Genomic DNA, 20,017 nt, shown 5'->3' with positions numbered 1-20,017 from the left:
TGAGGCAAACATTATCATACTCAGAAAGGAGGGAAAAGACCCTCTGGAATGCGAATCCTATCGCCCCATATCGTTAGTAAATGTAGACTACAAAATCTTTACTAAAGTCTTGGCCATCAGACTGAATTCACTTATATTAGATCTAATACATCCAGATCAAACTGGCTTTATGCCCGGTAAGAGCACTTCTATTAACATCAGGCGAGTCCAGTTGATAATCCAATACAGTTCTTTAATATCAGACAATAACTGGGCATTAGCCTTCGCTGGATGCGGCCAAGGCTTTTGATTCTCTTGAGTGGCCCTTTCTGTCTGCATGCTTGCAGAGATATGGTTTTGGGGATAAATTCTTAAAATGGGTTAGTGTACTATACATGAAACCTAAAACCCGTATAATTGTAAACGGTTCCATTTCTGAGCCCTTCTCACTATATAGGGGGACATGTCAGGGATGCCCCCTCTCCCCAGCTCTATTTGCCCTTGCAATAGAGGCATTGGCAATACGCATAAGATCTTCCCCTGATATTAACGGTATAGATATAGCGGGTCGTGTGGACACCATTGGTTTATTTGCTGACGGCATTTTAATATTCGTGGATATCCTCGCCTACTGTATTCTCACCCATCCCTTGTAGATTGTGAGCCTTCGCGGGCAGGGTCCTCTCTCCTCCTGTACCAGTTATGACTTGTATTGTTTAAGATTATTGTACTTGTTTTTATTATGTATATGCAGCGCCCCAGAGTCCTGGTCGTTGCAGTAACGTCGCTCTGCCACTAAGGGGAGCGATGTTACGTCTGATTGCACTAAAAGAGTTCACCTGACCAGGTATCACAGTCACACATTACACTTCACACTCCGGCCACCAGGGGGAGCAATAGGTTCTATGTATTAGGCCACTCCTCACACTCTGGTAAAACTGGGGGTTGGATAGGAAGTTAGACAGAAGCTGACTGGGTTTTGCCCAGGTAACATCTAGTGAGAGAAGAGCGTTACTTGGGAGGATTCAGGGGGGTCCCTGTCAGGGGTGGGATCCTGGCAGAGGCCTAGCAAAGGACAGATCGTTACGGAGCCGTGCCTGCACCTCATTGCGGCGGCATCTTAAGAAAGGACATGAAGCGAAGGATATTGTGGAGAAGTGAGAAACGAGATCACAGCACAAAGGCGATAGAACCAGTAGGAGTCGTGCCCCGAGATCGGCAACATCCTTCTGAGGCGCGAAGCCGGCGGCCGGAACGCAGAGGAAGTAATAGACTCTACGCATTACTTTGAACCACAGCAGGGCAGTTAACTTTAGGTTGGCTGTCTCACCTTTTACACCTAATGAAGACAACGGAGGCAATTGTGGGAGAGGGGCGTCTCTAGGGTCCCTATAAAATAACTCCAGGCCTACCCCGTCATACGGGTGCGTCCTATCCATATCATCTGGGGGACAGAGAGAGAAAGAACAGAAACATACACGACAGTTGTGAGGACTATCCCGTGGTGCTCAGCAGGGAAGTACTACAACACCCAGGCGCTAGTAGGTAGGCTACTGATTTCCACCTGCAAAAGGAACTCTGGATGTGACTTCGGACCGGCCGGTCTCAGCCAGCCCTGTTAGCAGTGCTCTGGATTGTGGATGCCGAAGCCTTCAGTAAAGAGGTAAAGAGACTGCAACCCTGTGTCCTCATTATTTACTGCGACCTACACCGTCACCTACATCTTTAATTGGGCGCCCCTTAGCAGGGCCACGGACCGGGTCAGGCCACCGTGACATCCCCAGAACCGAGAGAGAGAGACCCGGTACCGAGTACCCCGCTGCCCTGCGTTTGGGGGCCGCTCCATATACCCCTCCTTACATGTAAAGCGCCATGGAATAAATGGCGCTGTAACAATAAATAATAATAAGACGGAGGAAACACTGCAACCGGTGATTGCCACTATAGATAAATTTAGTAAATTCTCGGGCCTATATATAAATTGGGACAAGTCTGCTTTTTTGCCACTTTCTCATGCTCTAATGTCTAATCTTGATACTCTTTCCTCGCTACCTAATGTATCTAACTTCAAGTATTTAGGTATCTACATGTCGCAGTACAGTGAATCGGACTTACAACTTAATGTTTATCCAGTACTAGAATTAGTCAAATCCAAATTTACATCTTGGAGCAAACTCCCACTATCCGTAGCAGGCCGCATCAGCCTAATTAAAATGATACTGCTCCCTAAGCTCAGCTATTGTCTTCAACATAGTGCAGTAATAATACCTAAATCTCTTTTCACAAATTTAAATTCTCAAATTACCTCATTTATATGGGGGAAATCTAGGCCTAAGCTTAAGCTGGCTGCTCTGCAGAGACCTAAACAGGCGGGTGCAGTGGCACTACCAGATTTTTTTCTGTATTATCTGGCCGGACAGGCTAAAGCAATAAGTAAATGGATGCCTAATAATTATCTCCCTAATTCTGAAAATCATCTACTTCACTCTGCCCATGCCGACTGTCCGTTGGGTCTTCTGGAATCAGAAAAAATTAATGTCCCCCGTTTGCTACTTTTGCTTCGACTATCACGGTCAACCTGGAGACAAATTAAAAAAGTTGTTGGATTTAAAGATATTATAGCTGAAATGCCTCTATGGAAAAATTATTATTTTCCGGTGCTATTAAACCACCCGTCTACTGATTTTTGGATCTTCTGTGGTGTCTCCTCGGTGGGTGATCTGTATGACTGGGGGACCTTCATGTCTTTTGAACAACTGCAAGCTAAATATAACATCCCAAGGTCTCAATTTTTTTGTTATTTACAACTGAGATCGGCCTTTCAGTCGTATATGAGAAGTATGGGAGCAGTCTACACCATCTCGTCTCTACCCCTGATAGGTATTCTTAACTCGCAAGGTCCTCAGGACCTTATTTCCTCTTTGTATACCTATATGCTATCAGTGGGAACTGGGTCCGCTTTAAGATCTGTTGGGGGAAAATGGGAGGGACTTATTCCTGATGTGCAAGAAGAGGAATGGGAAAAAATTCTAGAATCCCCTCTCAAAGTGTCCCCATCGATTAATAACAGGATGACCCAGTTATAAATAATCTATCAATCATATTTGACTCCGACACGACTTTTTAGGATGGGCCGATTTCAATCATCAGAATGTTTACGATGTCACTCACCAGATGCAGATTTTACTCATATGATATGGAAGTGTCCCATCATTCTTCAATATTGGAAAGAGGTGACGTCATTATTAGCATCCCTATTGTTAACTCCTGTTCCTCTTGAGCCGCTAGTTTGTTTGTTTGGGGTGTGGGATGAGGAGGCTTGGGATCATTATGTCGAGATTTTTCTGCGGGAGATGCTCTTTATGGCACTAAAGGTATTGGCATTACGGTGGATGGGAGGTTCATCCACCTCCCTCAAAACCGGGATTGAATTAGTGAACGCAGTTATCCCATATGAACGTACATTATATCAAAATAGAGGTTGTCTGGGTAAATTTGGTAAAATCTGGGATAGGTGGAACTCTTCTCACCTTACTCTATAAATTTATGACAATCTGGTATTGGCATAAGGCTAGGTTCACACTGCGTTAGCAGCAGCCCGTTCAGCACATACGCTAACGGGCTGCTGTTAACGCAAGTGCTGACGTTACATCGCGCTAGCGCAGATAGAGCATCTGCTAGCTCTATCTGCTAGCAGTGACGGACCTGGAAACGCTGCAGCCCGCGTCTCAGGGTCCGTCACTCAATGACGGCACATGGCTAGCGCACGCCTACTGTGGGCGTGCGCTAGCGATGCGTCAGACATTGCATTCAATGGCGGCGTTAACGGACTACGTTACACCGTGTTATGCCGCGGTATAATGTAGTCCGTCTAACGGACGCCAGGAACGCAATGTGAACCCAGCCTAAGGAGTTTGACTTCTTGTTCTGAAGACATCACACAGAGGAAAATATAATGTATAATGTTAAGTGGCGGAATAGTAGTAGTTACTATAGATATAGTTCTAGTTGTAGTTTAGGAACTTTGTATATTTACAGTTCCATGTTTCCACTTATATGGTTTATATGATGTAAATGATTTGATATACACAATCCGCTATCCTCTTTTTGGAAATTCCATAGATTATAAATGTCATTCTGGACATAATTAAGGGTAAGCACCCTTACCTTATATTTAACAATGTATGCTCTATATTACGTGTAATAACAACAAAGACAAATGTGTATATTGCATAATTTTATTTTGTGGTTAATAAACAAATTTAAAAAAGAAAAGAAAATACCTAAGTGACACTATTCTAAGAACTGCATCCCTGAAGGTGCTCAAAACCACATTCAAGAAGTTTTTTAACCCTTCAGGTGCTTCACAGGAATTTTTGGAATGTTTAAAAAAAAAAGAACTTAACTTTTTTTCACAAAAAATTTACTTCAGATCCAATTTTTTTTATTTTCCCAAGGGTAACAGGAGAAATTGGACACCAAAAGTTGTGTAAATTGTCCTGAGTACGCTAATACCCCATATGTGGGGGTAAACCACTCTTTGGGCACATGGAAGAGCTTGGAAGGGAAGGAGCGCCTTTTTACTTTTTCAATGCAAAATTGGCTGGAATTAAGATCGGACCCCTTGTCGCATTTGGAGACCCCTGATGTGCCTAAACAGTGGAAACCCCCCATATTCTAACTCCAACCCTAACCCCAACACACCCCTAACCCTAATCCCAGCCTTGACCATAACCCTAACCAGAAACATAACCCTAACAAACCCTAACCCTAATCCCAACCCTAGCTCTAATCCCAACCATAAACGTAATCCAAACCCTAACCCTATCTCTAACCACAATCCTAACCCTAAGGCTAGGTTCACATTGCGTTAGGGCAATCCGTTTAGCGCTAGCGCTAGTGGATTGCGCTAACGCAATGTATTTTTCGGGGCCGCGTTTAGGGGTCGCGTTAACGTCCCCGCTCTCGCAGATCCCCGATCTGCGAGAGCGGGGAACGGACCTCGGGCGCGCCGCGGACGCTGCTTGCAGCGTCCGCGGCGCGTCACAAAAGAACGGCACATCGCTAGCGCGAGCCGAAAAGGGCACGCGCTAGCGATGCGCTACAGGCGAAATTTACATTGCTGTCAATGGGTGCGCTAACGGACCCGTTGCACGGCGTTAATTGCGACATTTTCGCCGTGCAACGCTGTCCATTAGCGTGCACACATTAACGCAATGTGAACCTAGCCTCACTTTAGCACCAACACTAACCTTAACTTTAGCCCAACTCACTTTAGCCCAAATCTAACCCTAATGAGAAAATGGAAATAAATACATTTTTTAAATTTTATTATTTTTACCTAAGGGGGTGATAAAGGGGGGTTTGATTTACTTTTTTTTTTTTTTGATTACTGTGATAGGGTCTATCACAGTGATCAAAATGAACCAATAGGAAAAAATCTATTGTTGCCGGGTGCCAGCTGGCAGACCTCAGCGGGCGCACTGCGCATGCGCCCTTCATTTTCTCCCTGAAAAAGCTGGCAGGGGAACTTCAGGGGGGCCTGCAGGGACAACGGAGGTACCGGGGAGGGGTGATCGGGGGACCGGGGAAGCCTATTTCTCTCTCCTCTGATGTGATCGCATCAATTAAATAGAAAATCTGACTTTTTTGCGGTCACCATTATACCATTAATAACAGCGATCACAACTCCGGGGTGTGTTAAAACCGACCTGAATCATGTTCTCTGCTGGGGGTAGCCGAGACCTCGGAGAAATTCCTATGCTGGGGGGCGCTATAACCTTAAACCTCAGCGCCGTTAAAAAGCGGTGCTGTGGCTTAAGTACCCTTAAATGCTGCAGTTAAAAGGCGTATCGGCAAGTGTTAAGAGGTTAAATGTAACTCTCATCATTCTCCCCTGCTCGTGCAAATCGCCGGCAGAGCAGGGGAGAATGAGGAAAGCCGTGTTCAGCACTCGGCGCCGGGGAACAGCGCTTACTGCAAGGCTTCTTCCCTGGCGCCTCTCCGTATGGTACTGATGCGGCACACAAATGCCATACATGTGCCGCAAGTATAACACACACACAGATACTGACATCTCTGGTACCGGAAATATCAGGACGTGTGAAAGATTCCCTATAACGGGTTTTTATGTTTGGCAGCTGTCACACGCTAAAAGATGCTTTTTATTGCAAAAAATAGTTTTTGCATCACCACATTTTGAGAGCTATAATTTTTCCATATTTTGGCCCACAGTCATGTGAGGTCTTGTTTTTTTGGGACGAATGGTCTTGTTTTTTCGGGACAAGCTGACGTTTTTATTGGTATAATTTTCAGGCACACATTTTTTAATCACTTTCTATTCCGATTTTTGGGAGACAGAATGAACATAAACCAGCAATTCAGGAATTTCTTTTGGGGAGGGGGGGGAATTTATACCGTTCCGTGCATGGTAAAATTGATAAGGCAGTCTTATTATTCGGGTCCCGACCGCACCGGACCGCACCGGACCGCCCTCCGGGTGAGTATAATCTAATTTGTTTTTCTTATCTTTCAGGTTACATCGGGGGCTTATCTACAGCATTACAGAATTCTGTAGATAAGCCCCTAAAGGCGGTGGCCGAACCTTATATAAGAAAAAGTAGGTGACAGATTCCCTTTAACTAGTGGGACAGTTTTATAGGTTGGGTCGTTGCGGGAGTGACGATACCAAATATGTGTACTTTTATTGTTTAGATTTTTTTTCATTCAAGTATTTATTTTTTTATTTTTTTATTTTTTTTTTAGATTTTTACAATTATTTAATTTTTCTTTTTTTTACTTTATTCTGACTTTTACACTTTGTCCCACTATGGGACAATCATTTTTTGCAGGCTGATGGCTCCTATAGCATGTAGATGAGGCAGCATCTGCATGCTATAGAAGATGTCAGCCCTGCAGTTTCTATACACTAACCTGAGAGACTTCCTGACATGCACTGCTCATGACCAGGAAGTTTCGGGACCCCCGCCCTCTGCCTGCTCCCGGAATGCTGCGATCGTGTTCGATCGCAGCATTTCAGGGGTTAAAGTGCCAGGAGTGGTCTGTGACCGCTCCTGGCACTTAGTGCCGGGTGTCAGCTGTGAGAATCAGCTGACACCCGGACGCGATCGGCCGCACAACACCCGTAAGCGCTGCCAATTGCTTTGACGTACTATACCGTCCATGGTCAAATTGTGCCGGGTCACATGGACGGTATAGTACATCAGATGGACGAAAAGGGTTAAAATGTAATTTCCCAGTGATTGCATTTGTCTTGGTTGAAAGCAATGCTAAAGTTCAAAAACGCATCAAAAATGCTACGCGTGAACATAGCCCAAGGTGTGGAGGAGCATTTTTGTCTTTGTTTATTTATTTTGTCTTATATACAAGCCATTACCCTGGAAAGGATGTTCCTTAATATATTTCCCATGAAAATCCATTTTGGTTTCGTTTTTGTATGTTTTATTGTGAGTCTGTAAAAGTGGCATAAGACTCTGACATCATTGTTCACAGCAGTGACCTGGGAGTCAGAAATGCTTCCAGGGGTCTTCCTCATGATGTTCCCATGTCATTTGAGCACTGTTCCCATCGATTTCCACAATTTATAGTCCCTCTAAAGTCCAGAAGGGGACACGCTGTAAAAATGCTCGAGTTACCCATAGACTTGCATTGGGCTCGTTTCTCGAGTCGAGCATCCGAGCATTCCAATATGCTCGACCCAAGCAACGAGCACCCGAGCATTTTAGTGCTCGCTCATCACTATTACTAAGTTCAAGACAAAATCCTATGAAGATAATTGTGCTAAAAAGACAACAGTGAACGTTCTGTTTTAACCTACTTTGGGCGCTACACATGAAATTACATATTTAGAATTGTCTAGCCTCCTATTAATCCCATATAATTATTTTATATCAGGTGTTGTCTGTGATGAATCCTGTACACAGGAAAAAAAACCTGGTACTGAGGGAGGAGAAGTCGTTCTACGCGTCCATCAGACAGGGATCCGACTCATCAACTGGATTTTATTACCAAAGGGAGATGTTATTGTTACAGTTAAGCCTGGACAATCTTATGATGATAAAGATGTGTTACCTCAGTATAGAGGAAGAGTGAGCAGTCTCTCTAATGGATCCTTGCAGATCAATAATTTATCACAGCAAGATCAGAGAACCTACAAAGCAGATATGCGAACGAACGACGACAAGGCCTTCTGTGAACTGTTCAATCTCACTATATATGGTAGGTCGTCCTTTCCTCTGTTCTGTCTTAGCTGCCTACTACACAAATTAGGAATATTATATAGCATTATTCATATCTTTTCTCTTCCACCAATACATTTATCTACTATATAATTGTCTAAGGGTCACTTACATCTTTCTGTCCGTCCTTCTGTCTGTCTGTCTGTCACGGATATTCATTGGTCGCGGCCTCTGTCTGTCATGGAAATCCAAGTCGCTGATTGGTCGCGGCAAAACGGCCATGACCAATCAGCGACGGGCACAGTCCGGCGGCAAAATGGCCGCTCCTTCCTCCCCGCAGTCAGTGCCTGCTCCATAATCCCCTCCAGTCAGCGCTCACACAGGGTTAATGGCAATTGGTCTGTGTGACCAACTTTTTACTATTGATGCTGCCTATGCGGCATCAATAGTTAAAAGATCTAATGTTAAAAATAATAAAAAAAATAAAAAATTGTTATATACTCACCGTCCGTCGGCCCCTCGGATCCGGAACCGGCCTTTCCCGCTCCTCGCGAGACCGCAATGTACTCTTGGGACCGGAGTGCGCGAGTAGCGTCAGTAACCGCTTCGCCTGGATCCGGGGCCAACGGAAGGTGAGTATGTAACTATTTTTTATTTTAATTCTTTTTTTTTTAACAGGGATATGATGCCCACATTGCTATATACTGCGTGGGCTGTGCAATATAATACGTGGGCTGTGCAATATAATACATGGGCTGTGCAATATACTACGTGGGCTGTGCTATATACTACGTGGGCTGTGCAATGTACTACGTGGGCTGTGCAATGTACTGCGTGGGCTGTGCAATATACTACGTGGGCTGTGCAATATACTACGTGGGCTGTGCAATGTACTGCGTGGGCTGTGCAATATACTACGTGGGCTGTGCTATATACTACGTGGGCTGTGTTATACACTACTTGGGCTGTGTTATACACTACGTGGGCTGTGTTATACACTATGTGGGCTGTGTTATATGCTACGTGGGCTGTTATAAACTACGTGGCTGTGTTATATGCTATGTGGGCTGTTATACACTCCGTGGGCTGTGCTATATACTATGTGGCTATGCTATATACTCCGTGAGCTGTTATATACTACGTGGCTGTGCTATATACTCCGTGGGCTGTGCTATATACTACGTGGCTGTGCTATATACTACGTGGCTGTGCTATATACTATGTGGCTGTGCAATATACTACGTGGCTGTGCAATATACTACATGGCTGTGCTATTTACTACGTGGGCTGTTATATACTACATGGTTGGCTGCGAACAATCAGCGACAGGCGCAGTCCGGCCGCGAATTGGCGTGGGATTTGAACCATGCTTCGCTAATTGGTTGCGGCCTGCCGAATCCTGTGTATTCAATGTATTATTCTAAAATCTTCATAAATAAACTACATACATATTCTAGAATACCCGATGCGTTAGAATCGGGTTACCATCTAGTATATATATATATATATATATATATATATACATACACACCCTATCCTCACCACAGTATGTGTGTGTATATACACTCCTCAAAAAAATAAAGGGAACACTAAAATACCGCATCAAAGATATCACTGAATGCAATATTTCAGTTGCAAATCTTTTTTCATTACTTAGTGGAATGTGTTGAGAACAATAAAACATAAAAATGATCAATGTAAATCAAAATGAATATCCCATGGAGGTCTGAATTTGGAATTATACTCAAAATCAAAGTGGAAAATCAAATTACAGGCTGAACCAACTTCAGTGGAAATGCCTCAAGACAAGGAAATGATGTTCAGTTGTGTGTGTGTGTTGCCTCCATGTGCCTGTATGACCTCCCTACAATGCCTGGGCATGCTCCTGATGAGGCGGCTGATGGTCTCCTGAGGGATCTCCTCCCAGACCTGGACTAAAGCATCCGCCAACTCCTGGACAGTCTGTGGTGCAACGTGACATTGGTGGATTGTGCGAGACATGATGTCCCAGATGTGTTCAATCAGATTCAGGTCTGGGGAACGGACGGGCCAGTCCATAGCTTCAATGCCTTCATCTTGCAGGAATTGCTGACACACGCCAGCCACATGAGGTCTGGCATTGTCCTGCATTAGGAAGAACCCAGGGCCAACCGCACCAGCATATGGTCTCACAATGGGTCTGAGGATCTCATCTCGGTACTTAATGGCAATCAGGCTACCTCTGGCGAGCACATGGAGGGCTCTGCGACCCTCCAAAGAAATGTCACCCCATACCATTACTGACCCACTGCCAAACCGGTCATGCTGAAGGATTGTGCAGGCAGCAGATGGCTCTCCACAGCGTCTTCAAACTCCGTCACATCTGTCACATGTGCTCAGTGTGAACCTGCTTTTTTCTGTGAAGAGCACAGGGCGCCAGTGGCGAATTTGCCAATCCTGGTGTTCGGTGGCAAATGTCAATCGTCCTGCACGGTATTGGGCTATGAGCATGCAGCGCCCCAGAGTCCTGGTCGTTGCAGTACTGTGGCTCCGCCGCTAAGGGGGGCTATGGTACGTCTGATGGCACTGAAGGAGTTCATCTGACCAGGTATCACATACACCAATACATTTCACAGTCTGGCCTCCAGGGGGAGCTAAGGGTACTATTCATTAGGCCACTCCTCACAGTCTGGTAAAACTGGGGGTTAGGCAGGAAGTTAGAGAGCACGCTGACTGGGTTGGAACCAGGCAACACCTTGTGGCAGAGGGTGTTGTAGGGGAAGATTCGGTAGGGTCCCAGTCAGGGGTGGGATCCTGACAGAGGCCTGGCAATCAGAGAGAAAGCTACGGGACCGCGCCTGCACTTGATAGCGGCGGTGCCCTAAGAAAGGATAAGAAGCGAGATTTATTGTGCTGAGTGAGAAACGAGATCAACGCAACAGGGAGAAATACCAGTAGGAGTCGTGCTGTTAGACCGAGGCAACATCCTACTGAGGCGTAAATAACCGGTGGCCGGAACGCCGAGGAAGTACAGAGCTCTAGGCATTACTTCAAACCAACGGCAGGACAGAGAGCTATAGGCTGGCTGTCTCACCTACATCACCTACGCAGACATAGGGGGCAACCTTTGGAGAGGGGCGACTCTAGGGTCCCGGAAGAGCTCCGAGCCTTCCCGTCATACGGGTGCGTCCTACCATAAGATCTGGGGGACGAGAATAAGAAGAACATCAGAATTGAGTTGTTGTGAGGGAACACGAGGAACAGACACAACAGTTGTGGGGACTATCCCGTAAGCACAGCAGGGGAGGACCACAACACACAAGCGCTAGAAGGAAGGCACAGATTTCCACCTGCAATGGGAACTCTGGAGGTGCCATCGGACCGGCCGGACTTGCACAGCCCGGTTAACCGTATTCCGGACTGAGGACCCAGAAGCCTTCAGTAAAGAGGTAAAGAGACTGCAACCTTGTGTCCTCGTTATTAACTGTGACCGGCACTACACCGCACCACTACCACCATCCACATCTATTACTGTACGCCCCTCAGCAGGGTCACGGACCGGGTCTAGCCACCGTGACAACCCCAGAGCAGAGACTCAGAGGCCCGGTACCGGGTACCCCTCGGCCCTGCGGCAGTGGGGGCGCTACAAACTTGGCATCATGAACAGGATCTACTTAAGCCTGAAGAATCGGGTCATGTGTGCCTTAGAACTGTGATTTACTGTGCTTGGACTGTACTTTATTGCAAAGACTGTCTGCTGCCATTTACCGCCAAAAGTTCCCGCCAAAAGTCGCCGCCATTGCAGCGCCACAGGAAGCGCAGAGGAAGAAGAAGGGCGTGCCATGGGAGGAGACTACCAAAGCGGTGCCAGAAGTAGCGACCGCCCCCTCCGACTCCTGCTGCGAGAGGACGACCTACCCAGCAACAGAGGAGAACCGCCGCCTGATTGGCAATGGCGGGGATGAGGTGAAGAGGGAGCTCGACCTCGGAGAAATGGCGGAGCCAGGTGCATGCGTTGCCGCCGAATGCCAGACAGCGACGATGAGCAGCAAGTGCCCGAGCAACAGCGAGGTGATCCCGGCTTGCCCTCACCCATCAGAGGCGGACTCGCGTCCACCGCCGGTGAAGGACCTGAACTCCTTGGAGCTGCCAGTGGAGGAGCCGAGCTTACCTATCCCAGCCACGGAGCCATGGAGGGCGGAGCCACATCAAGAGGCCACTCCGGGCTGCGGCCGATTCCAGTGTCCTCGTCAACGGAACAGATCGACATCGGTGGAATCACATCAGGCGCAGGTATGGACGGCACCCCTACTCCCCCGGCCGATTCTGCTCTCCCGACCGATCCGGTTCCCCTGACCGATCCCGCTCCTGTGACCGCTCCTCACCCCAGCAACAATAACTGCGCCTTTACGGTAGAACGGGTGGTCCTCACCCCCGAAGTGATGGGGAAGCTGGTACCTCCCCTACCGACCAAGATGGGGGAGCCCATAGATGTGGGCCAAGACGGGGTGATCCTCCGGTGGGACACCCCCTGGAACGACCCGGATGGAGCTCCGGGGGAGAGCCTCACCCTTGCTGTGCTCACTTGGGAGCAGTATAAACAATGTCTGATCCAACACTGGAAAAACCGAGACGAAACAGAACAATCTGATATGCCGAAAACGCAACGCAGGAAGTCTGCGCACAACAGGAAAGACATGGTAAAGCGGGGGACCGTGCTAGCCTTCCACCCGAAGAGGGGTTGGGGCTCCATACAGGAACCGGGACTACCAACTGATGTCTTCGTTACTAGTTACAACGTAAAAACTCCCTGCTGCAGTCGAGATGGTGACCCATTGCAAAAGGGGGATCAGGTGACCTACACCCGCCGCCGGAATGCACAAGGATGGTGCGCTCTGAACATCCACCGGTGTGAGCCTGAGGGAACGTCACCTGTTGCCGCGACCCCGATTGATCCAGATTTGACAGATCTCGTTACTATCACCACCGTCCGCCTTGTAGCAGCCACCGAGCTTGCAAGCAGGGTTAGCCTCCAAATCCAGACACCGGCTGATCTGATGGCACCTGAGAGACCAACCACCAGCACAGACATTGCATCGGCTGAGGACAGAAGACCACCCCCAGCACAGCCACCATCAGAGTAAGCAAAAATGCTTTAATGATTGTAAATAGTTCATTGTTTTTCTCTGCTAAAACCCGTACGGGGTTAGTTAGTGAGTCCTCATAGGAGCCATACAGAGATGGCTCAGTGATCTTAAACTGAAAGAAAAATGATATGTTCTATACTGTGTATAGTAGTGGAAGGACAGTAGGCCCGGGCGGAAAGGGGCGGTCCTGTAACAGAAAGGAGAGGCAGTAGGTCTGGAGCGGTTAGGACAGGCGGTCCTGCAGACTTAAAGTAGGAGAATGTAAAAATGTTCAGTAACCTTATAATGTGATTATAAGAAGGTCTTTAGTGGATTCAGCAGGTACGTCCTTAAAGGCAAAGTTGGATTAGTGTTCAAAATTTTGCACTTAGTAGAATACCCGGTTGGGTAAGAAAAGTTATTTATAGTAAAGTTATTTAAAAGTATTTAACCATGTTTGTAACGTTCAAGTGTCCTCACCTCCCATAAAGGGAAGCTCTGTTAAAAAAAGTTGATTTGTACTTGCATTTTCAAAATTGTATGTCTTTTTGCTGACATGTATTGTTGTTTTCTTCCCAGTCCAGGAGTACTGGATTTAACCGGGGGGGAGTGCAGCGCCCCAGAGTCCTGGTCGTTGCAGTACTGTGGCTCCGCCGCTAAGGGGGGCTATGGTACGTCTGATGGCACTGAAGGAGTTCATCTGACCAGGTATCACATACACCAATACATTTCACAGTCTGGCCTCCAGGGGGAGCTAAGGGTACTATTCATTAGGCCACTCCTCACAGTCTGGTAAAACTGGGGGTTAGGCAGGAAGTTAGAGAGAACGCTGACTGGGTTGGAACCAGGCAACACCTTGTGGCAGAGGGTGTTGTAGGGGAAGATTCGGTAGGGTCCCTGTCAGGGGTGGGATCCTGACAGAGGCCTGGCAATCAGAGAGAAAGCTACGGGACCGCGCCTGCACTTGATAGCAGCGGTGCCCTAAGAAAGGATAAGAAGCGAGATTTATTGTGCTGAGTGAGAAACGAGATCAACGCAACAGGGAGAAATACCAGTAGGAGTCGTGCTGTTAGACCGAGGCAACATCCTACTGAGGCGTAAATAACCGGTGGCCGGAACGCCGAGGAAGTACAGAGCTCTAGGCATTACTTCAAACCAACGGCAGGACAGAGGCTATAGGCTGGCTGTCTCACCTACATCACCTACGCAGACATAGGGGGCAACCTTTGGAGAGGGGCGACTCTAGGGTCCCGGAAGAGCTCCGAGCCTTCCCGTCATACGGGTGCATCCTACCATAAGATCTGGGGGACGAGAATAAGAAGAACATCAGAATTGAGTTGTTGTGAGGGAACACGAGGAACAGACACAACAGTTGTGGGGACTATCCCGTAAGCACAGCAGGGGAGGACCACAACACACAAGCGCTAGAAGGAAGGCACAGATTTCCACCTTCAACGGGAACTCTGGAGGTGCCATCGGACCGGCCGGACTTGCGCAGCCCGGTTAACCGTATTCCGGACTGAGGACCCAGAAGCCTTCAGTAAAGAGGTAAGGAGACTGCAACCTTGTGTCCTCGTTATTAACTGCGACCGGCACTACACCGCACCACTACCACCATCCACATCTATTACTGTACGCCCCTCAGCAGGGTCACGGACCGGGTCTAGCCACCGTGACAACCCCAGAGCAGAGACTCAGAGGCCCGGTACCGGGTACCCCTCGGCCCTGCGGCAGTGGGGGCGCTACAAGCACAACCCCCATCCTTATGGAGTCAGTTTCTAACCATTTGTGCAGACACATGCACATTTGTGGCCTGCTGGAGGTCATTTTGCAGGGCTCTGGCAGTGCTCCTCCTGTTCCTCCTTGCGCAAAGGCTGAGATAGCAGTCCTGCTAGTGGGCTGTTGCTCTCTTCACGTCTCCTGGTATACTGGTCTGTCTCCTGGTAGTGCCTCCAGCCTCTGGACACTACGCTGACAGTTACAGCAAACCTTCTTGCCACAGGTCGCATTGATGTGCCATCCTGGATGAACTGCACTACCTGAGCCACTTGTGTGGGTTGTAGAAACCATCTCATGCTACCTCGAGTGTGAAAGCACAACCAACATTCAAAAGTGACCAAAACATCAGCCAGAAAGCATTGGTACTGAAATGTGGTCTGTGGTCCCCACCTGCAGAACCACTCCTTTATTGAGTGTGTCTTTATAATTGCTAATAATTTCCATCTGTTTTCTATTCCATTTGCACAACAGCATGTGAAATTGATTGTCAAACAGTGTTGCTTCCTAAATGGACAGTTGATTTCACATAAGTTTGATTTACTTGGAGTTATATTCTGTTGTTTAAGTGTTCCCTTAATTTTTTTGAGCAGTGTATATAATATACATACCGATCAAAAAAATAAAGAGAACACTTAAACAACACAATGTAACTCCAAGTCAATCACACTTCTGTGAAATCTTCCTGTCCAGTTATGAAGCAACACAGACTGAGAATCAATTTCTCCTCCTGTTGTGTAAATAGAACAGACAACAGGTAGAAATGATCGTCAATTAGAAAGACAACCCCTTTAAAGGAGTGGTTCTGCAGGGGGTGACCACAGACCATTTCTCTGATCTCCTCCTTTTTGGCTGTTGTTTTTTGGTTACTTTTACATTTTTATGTTCTTCTCATCCCTAGAGGTACAGTAGCAGCATGAGGCGGTGTCTACAATCCACCGAAATTGCTCAGGTAGTGCAACTCATCTGCCCCTTTCCCAAACCTGAATCCAATCAAGCACATCTGGAACATCATGTCTCATTCCGTCTACCAACACCATGCACCACAGACTGTCCAGGAGATGAATGATGCTTTAATCCCGGTTTGGGAGAAGATCCCTCAGAAGAACATCCTTCGCCTCATCAGGACCTTGCCCAGGCATTGTAGGGAGGTCATATAGGCAGGTTGAGGCCACACACACTACTGAGCATCATTTCCTTGTCTTGAGGCATTTCCACTAAAGTTGGATCAGCCTGTAAGTTCATTTTCCACTTTGATTTTGAGTATCATTCCAAATCCAGGCCTCCTTGGGATATTAATTTTAATTTATATTGATAATTTTTATGTCCCACTGTGTAAGGAATAAAGATTTGCAACTGGAATATTTCATTCAGTGATCGGTTGCGGAATTTTAGTGTTCCCTTTATTTCTCTGAGCAATGTCTATATACTTTATATCAGATGAACAAAAGACACAAATTGTTATTTTCTTTTTATTCAATCAAAATGACAAAACAATTAGTACTATATACTATACAGGGGAGCCACACCAGGAGGAGGGGGGACCCTTTCTAGGACCTCAGTATGGGTAAGCCTTATTGATTATAGCACGTTGCTTTGCTTTTCTTTGCACCAGCTGTTTATTGATTGTGAGTTGGGGATACCGCAGGACCCTGTATGCTATTAAGATGGCTCTAAGCTGGGCACCTTACTGAGATAAGGGGGTGTTTAAGGGCACATTATTTTGTGCCGAAAAAGTCCCTCCTTGTGGTTGGCTACCATTCTGTCCCCTTTCTTGTGTTACCTCCCTGTACCTGCGGGTTGCGTACAGCACTCGCGGTAGTATGTGTATATATATATCAATGTTTATGAGTTGTATGTAATAAACTTTTTGCTTCTATACAACTATGTTGTTGTGGATATTTCTGCTCCGTTTTTTTGTATATATCCTTGCTTGGAGCTATCCTGTGTGGCCTAAAGGGCATGAAGAGGGAGTCTCTGTGACTAGTTCCCCTCCAATACCAATTATAGTAGTGCTTCAGTTTTCTTCTATTATATATACTACTAGCTGTACTACCCAGCTTCGCCCGGGGTAATAACTGTTGTTAGCAATATAGAATGTGTTAACAAAAATTTATTCTGCACAAAAAAACCACAAAACAAATAGATAGAAATGTAATTATTAAAAGGCAAAAACTAAGCTAATAGAAGCATGTTACAACATATATTTCAACACCAGAGATATTCCAGATTTAACTAAATTGGCCAAGTAATGTGAAGTAATCTTCTACTACTTATTCGAGAGCCTTTTGATAAACGACATTCTTAGTTTTTCCTTCAGGTGCAAAGACAAACAGATTTTTGGCTGTTCCAACTCTTGAACAGGCCACAAAGTTGACCATGAGAAAAGCATGGAGATTGTAAATCTAAGCTAGCTGAAGAGCCCGGCATTGCCTGGGCATAGTAAATATCTGTGGTTAGTTATAGCACCTCACTTCTCTTATTTTCCCATCACGCCTCTCATTTTCCCCATCACATCTTTCATTTTCCCCCTCACATCTCTCATTTTCTCCCTCACACCTCTCATTTTCCACCTCACTCCTCTTATTTTCCCCCTCACTCCTCTCATTCCCCCCTAACACTTGTCATTTCGACCTCACATCTGTCATTTTCCGATCACTCCACTATTTTCCCTCACTCCTCTCATTTTGCACTCACACCTTTTCATTTTCACCTCACACCTCTCATTTTCACCTCAGTATATACATGTTTGTCATCTCCCTTATATATAGTATACACCTGTATGTCATCTCCTGTATATAGTATATACCTGTATGTCATCTCCCCTGTATATAGTATATACCTGCTGTGTGTCATCTCCCCTGTATATAGTATATACCTGTATGTCATCTCCTCCTATATATAGTATATACCTGTATGTAATCTCCTCCTGTATATAGTATATACCTGTGTGTCATCTCCTTCTGTATATAGTATATACCTGTATGTCATCTCCTGCTGTATGTAGTATGTACCTGTATGTCATCTCCTCCTCTATATAGTATATACCTGTGTGTCATCTCTCCTGTATATAGTATATATATGTGTGTCATCTCCTCCTGCATATAGTATATACCTGTGTGTCATCTCCCCTGTAAATAGTATATACCTGTGTGTCATCTCCTCCTGTATATAGTATATATCTGTATGTCATCTCCTCCTGTATTAGACCTCGTTCACACGTTATTTGGTCAGTATTTTTACCTCAGTATTTGTAAGCTAAATTGGCAGCCTGATAAATCCCCAGCCAACAGTAAGCCCACCCCCTGGCAGTATATATTAGCTCACACATACACATAATAGACTGGTCATGTGACTGACAGCTGCTGGATTCCTATATGGTACATTTGTTGCTCTTGTAGTTTGTTAGCTTATTAATCAGATTTTTATTTTTGAAGGATAATACCAGACTTGTGTGTGTTTTAGGGCGAGTTTCGTGTGTCAAGTTGTGTGTGTTGAGTTGCGTGTGGCGACATGCATGTAGCGACTTTTGTGAGATGAGTTTTGTGTGGCGACATGCGTGTAGCAACTTTTTGTGTGTCGAGTTGCATGTGACAGGTTAGTGTAGCAAGTTGTGTGCAGCAAGTTTTGCGCATGGCGAGTTTTGCGCGTGGCGAGTTTTATGTGTGGTGCCTTTTGAGTATGTGCAAGTTTTGTGTGAGGCAACTTTTGCATGTGTTGCAACTTTTGTGCATGTGGCAATTTTTCCGCGTGTGCAAGTTTTGCGTGTGGCGAGTTTTCCATGAGGTGAGTTTTGCACGTGTGGCGAGTTTTGCATGTGGAGAGTTTTGCGCGTGGCGAGTTTTGAGCGGCGACTTTTGTGTTTCAACTTTTATGTGGCGAGGTTGGTGTATGTGTGGTGAAATGTGCGCTGAGGGTGGTATATGTGTTCGAGCACGTGGTAGTGTGTGGCGCATTTTGTGTGTGTGTTCATATCCCCGTGGTGGTGTGGTGATTATCCCATGTCGGGGCCCAACCTTAGCAACTGTACAGTATATACTCTTTGGCGCCATCGCTCTCATTCTTTTTAAGTCCCCCTTGTTCACATCTGGCAGCTGTTAATTTGCCTCCAACACTTTTCCTTTCATTTTTTCCCCATTATGTAGGTAGGGGCAAAATTGTTTGGTGAATTGGAAAGCGCGGGGTTAAAATTTCACCTCACAACATAGCTTTGACGCTCTCGGGGTCCAGACGTGTGACTGTGCAACATTTTGTGCCTGTAGCTGCGACACCTCCAACACTTTTCCTTTCACTTTTTCCCCATTATGTAGATAGGGGCAAAATTGTTTGGTGAATTGGAAAGCGCGGGGTTAAAATTTCACCTCACAACATAGCCTATGACGCTCTCGGGGTCCAGACGTGTGACTGTGCAAAATTTTGTGGCTGTAGCTGCGACGGTTCAGATGCCGATCCCGGACATACATACACACATACATACACACATTCAGCTTTATATATTAGATACGTATACTATATTGCCTATATAATTTTATACAGTACTATATATTTTGCTATTTTTACAGTATTAAGAAAAATAGCAGGAGTTACCATATTCCCAGAGACACTATTTTTATATTGTGAAGTATTGTGGCTTTTTTTTTTTTTTTTTGCTTAATGAACTGTAGTTTTTATTTGCACCATTTTGGGTTGAACACCCTTTATTAATCAACTTTTATTCTATGTCATTGGAAGTTGATGTCACCATAAGAACAGCAATTCTTCTTTATTCATGGTGCTCATTGTCATTGAAAATATTAAAAACTCTAAAGCCAGTAGTGAAGGGGTATTCATCCACCCTCCTCCCCTCTCTCTTTTGCAATAGGACAAGAGCTAGAAAAAAAACAGCTACCAGTTTGAATCTCCTAGACTCAGATTAGTACAATGGGCATAAAGGTGCAAGAAATCTTAATTAACATGCAG

General features: G+C 45.9%; 1 protein-coding gene across 1 annotated transcript in view; it reads left to right on the top strand.

Annotated features, from left to right (window-relative positions):
* Positions 1 to 20,017, top strand: part of LOC143769481 (SLAM family member 9-like) — a 152,172-nt gene that overhangs the window by 26,627 nt on the left and 105,528 nt on the right. Inside the window, exon 2 of the mRNA XM_077258098.1 lies at positions 7,894 to 8,217. Within this exon, the coding sequence (XP_077114213.1) occupies positions 7,894 to 8,217 (324 nt within the window). The remainder of the gene's footprint in view (positions 1 to 7,893; positions 8,218 to 20,017) is intronic.

This window comes from Ranitomeya variabilis, chromosome 1 (assembly GCF_051348905.1).
Source record: "Ranitomeya variabilis isolate aRanVar5 chromosome 1, aRanVar5.hap1, whole genome shotgun sequence".
Taxonomy (NCBI): domain Eukaryota; kingdom Metazoa; phylum Chordata; class Amphibia; order Anura; family Dendrobatidae; genus Ranitomeya; species Ranitomeya variabilis.
The sequence above is the reverse complement of the archived record's forward strand: the minus strand, read 5'-3'. Positions and strand labels throughout refer to the sequence as shown.